This window comes from Cibotium barometz, chromosome 46, assembly GCF_041138505.1.
Source record: "Cibotium barometz isolate CiBa-2024 chromosome 46, ASM4113850v1, whole genome shotgun sequence".
In the NCBI taxonomy this organism is placed as follows: Eukaryota; Viridiplantae; Streptophyta; class Polypodiopsida; order Cyatheales; family Cibotiaceae; genus Cibotium; species Cibotium barometz.
Window position 1 is genome coordinate 37,603,259 of NC_141091.1, and position 2,137 is coordinate 37,605,395.

At 46.5% G+C, this 2,137-nt stretch overlaps 1 protein-coding gene across 1 annotated transcript; it reads right to left on the reverse strand.

Moving 5' to 3' along the window:
• Nucleotides 1-1,031: 1,031 nt before the first annotated feature.
• Nucleotides 1,032-1,622, reverse strand: LOC147612189 (uncharacterized). Its single transcript, XM_086784182.1, has one exon. The coding sequence runs from the start codon at nt 1,620-1,622 to the stop codon at nt 1,032-1,034; it is 591 nt and encodes a 196-aa protein (XP_086640308.1).
• Between the last annotated feature and the right edge of the window lie 515 nt (nt 1,623-2,137).

Below are 2,137 nucleotides of genomic sequence, written 5' to 3' on the forward strand. Positions count from 1 at the left end.
GGCATGAGAGAACGAGAGAGAGGGGGTGACGGGGTGGGGTTTTTTTGGGTTTTTTTTTTGTGGGGTTTTTTTTGGGGGTGTGGTGAAGAAGGCCGAGGGGAGAAGTGAGAGGAGAGGGGGTCGATGAGGAAGGGATGGTGAAGCCACCCTCTAACCCTCTAAAAAAGAAGGAGAAAACAAAATGATACAAAAAATGTATAAAAAATATGTACAATCCCTTGCCTTCTTATCCCACTAGCTTGCTTGTCACCCTCGAGGAAGCCAATACTTCTTGACCTAGATCCATTCACCAATGGAAGGGCGGCACCCTAGAGAGTTTCTAGCTGTACCACACCCATGGGCAAGATCTCCACCACTCGAAAAGGACCTTGCCAAGCATACACCAACTTCCTAGCCTTTTTTAGATATTTAGAGTTGTAAACCAAAGCCAAGTCACCTTTCGAGAATTGAGGAAGTCTCAAGTGTCGATCATGCCATGCTTTACGTTAAAGTTGCTCCACCTCTGTGGCCACCATCGGAGCGTGTTGATGGGTCTCGTCCAAGATTTTGAGATGCTCTTGCCGAGCGGAGTATGTGGGGTGATAGGTGGCCACCCTATGCTGCCCCACTCTGGATGAGCCTGCATTAAATTCAAAGGGTAACACTGCCTCAAGCCCAAAAGCAAGTTGGAAAGGAGCGTGTAAGGTGGTTGCCTTGTAGGATGTGCGATAGGCCCACAATACCCCCAAAAGCGCTTGGTCCCATTGGTGAGAGTGCTCCTTGGCTACCCTTAACAAGGATTTGCGCAAGACCTTGTTGGTGCTCTCTACTTGCCGTTAGCTCTGGGATAGTATGCACAGGACCTCCGATGGAAGATTTGGTAACGTGCCAAGAGGGTATCTATGACTTCATTCACAAAATGTTTCCCCTCACTGATAATTTCTATGGGACACCCAAACTTGGTGAAGCTGATCTCATACAGGAACTTGGCCACTATAAGAGCGGTGTTGTCTCGAGTGGCTCTACTGGCCTTGGCCCATTTGGTCACATAGTCACTGGGCCACCAAAATGTACTCACAGCTTGTGGGGTGAGACTTTGGGGTGATGGGACCCACAAAATCAATGCCCCACTTGTCGAAAGGCTCCCAGGGTGGTGTAGCATGGAGAGGCAAGTAGTACCTACTATCTGGTTTGGGTCCAGACCTTTGACATATGTCACATTGTTGCACCCACTTTCTGCAGTTAGAGAACAGGGAGGGCCACCATAGACCAGACTGCATGATCTTTCGGGCGGTGACAATGCCAGACGAGTGACCACCACTTGGTCCAGAATGCGCATCTTCCATGATGAGGGAAACCTCATGAGGGTTGACACATCTCCTCAACACTTCATCCTTACCCCTCTTGTAAAACTGTCTGGAAATGAGCAGATAAGGCCTACTCTTAAGTAAAAGCCTCCTTTTTGCCTTGGCATCAGCATTCGGGGAAAACCTCGTTGTGCTCAGCAGCATCACTATGTCCTCATACCAAGTAGGGGTGGCATCCACAACAAACAACATGCTGTCTGGTGGGAGATCATCACAAATCCCCTCATCCGAGGCTAGCTCCCCACTTGGGATTCTGGAAAGATAATCAGCCCCCATGACATGGTCCTTCCCTAGGCGGCGGACCATAATCTCAAAGTCAAATTCTTGAAAGAGAAGGAGCCATCTCCAGATCCTGCCGGGGTGACTTGGGCTTTATTCAGCAAATACTTCAACGCCGCTTGATGGTCAATGATCACCAAACCCTCCCGCTCTGTGGTGGAGTAGTTTCTCTCGGCCCGATTGAGCTGCTTCCTTGCATAGTGAATAGGCCTATCCATCTTTAAATCCACATCTGGCTACGCTAGTACTGCTTCTACTGCTATTGCATTGGCATCCATGTGCACATGGAAGATCAACTCCCAATTCGGAGTGATGAGGACGGGAGCATGATGGAAAATTGTTTTATTATAAAAGTGTTATTTTCATTGAATTTAATTTTTATGTATAGAAAGATGCATAATGGAAATTTTTTTATTATAAAAGTGTTGTTTTCATTGAATTTAATTTCTATGCATAGAAAGATGCATAATGGAAATTTTTTTTATTATAAAAGTATTATTTTCATTGAATTT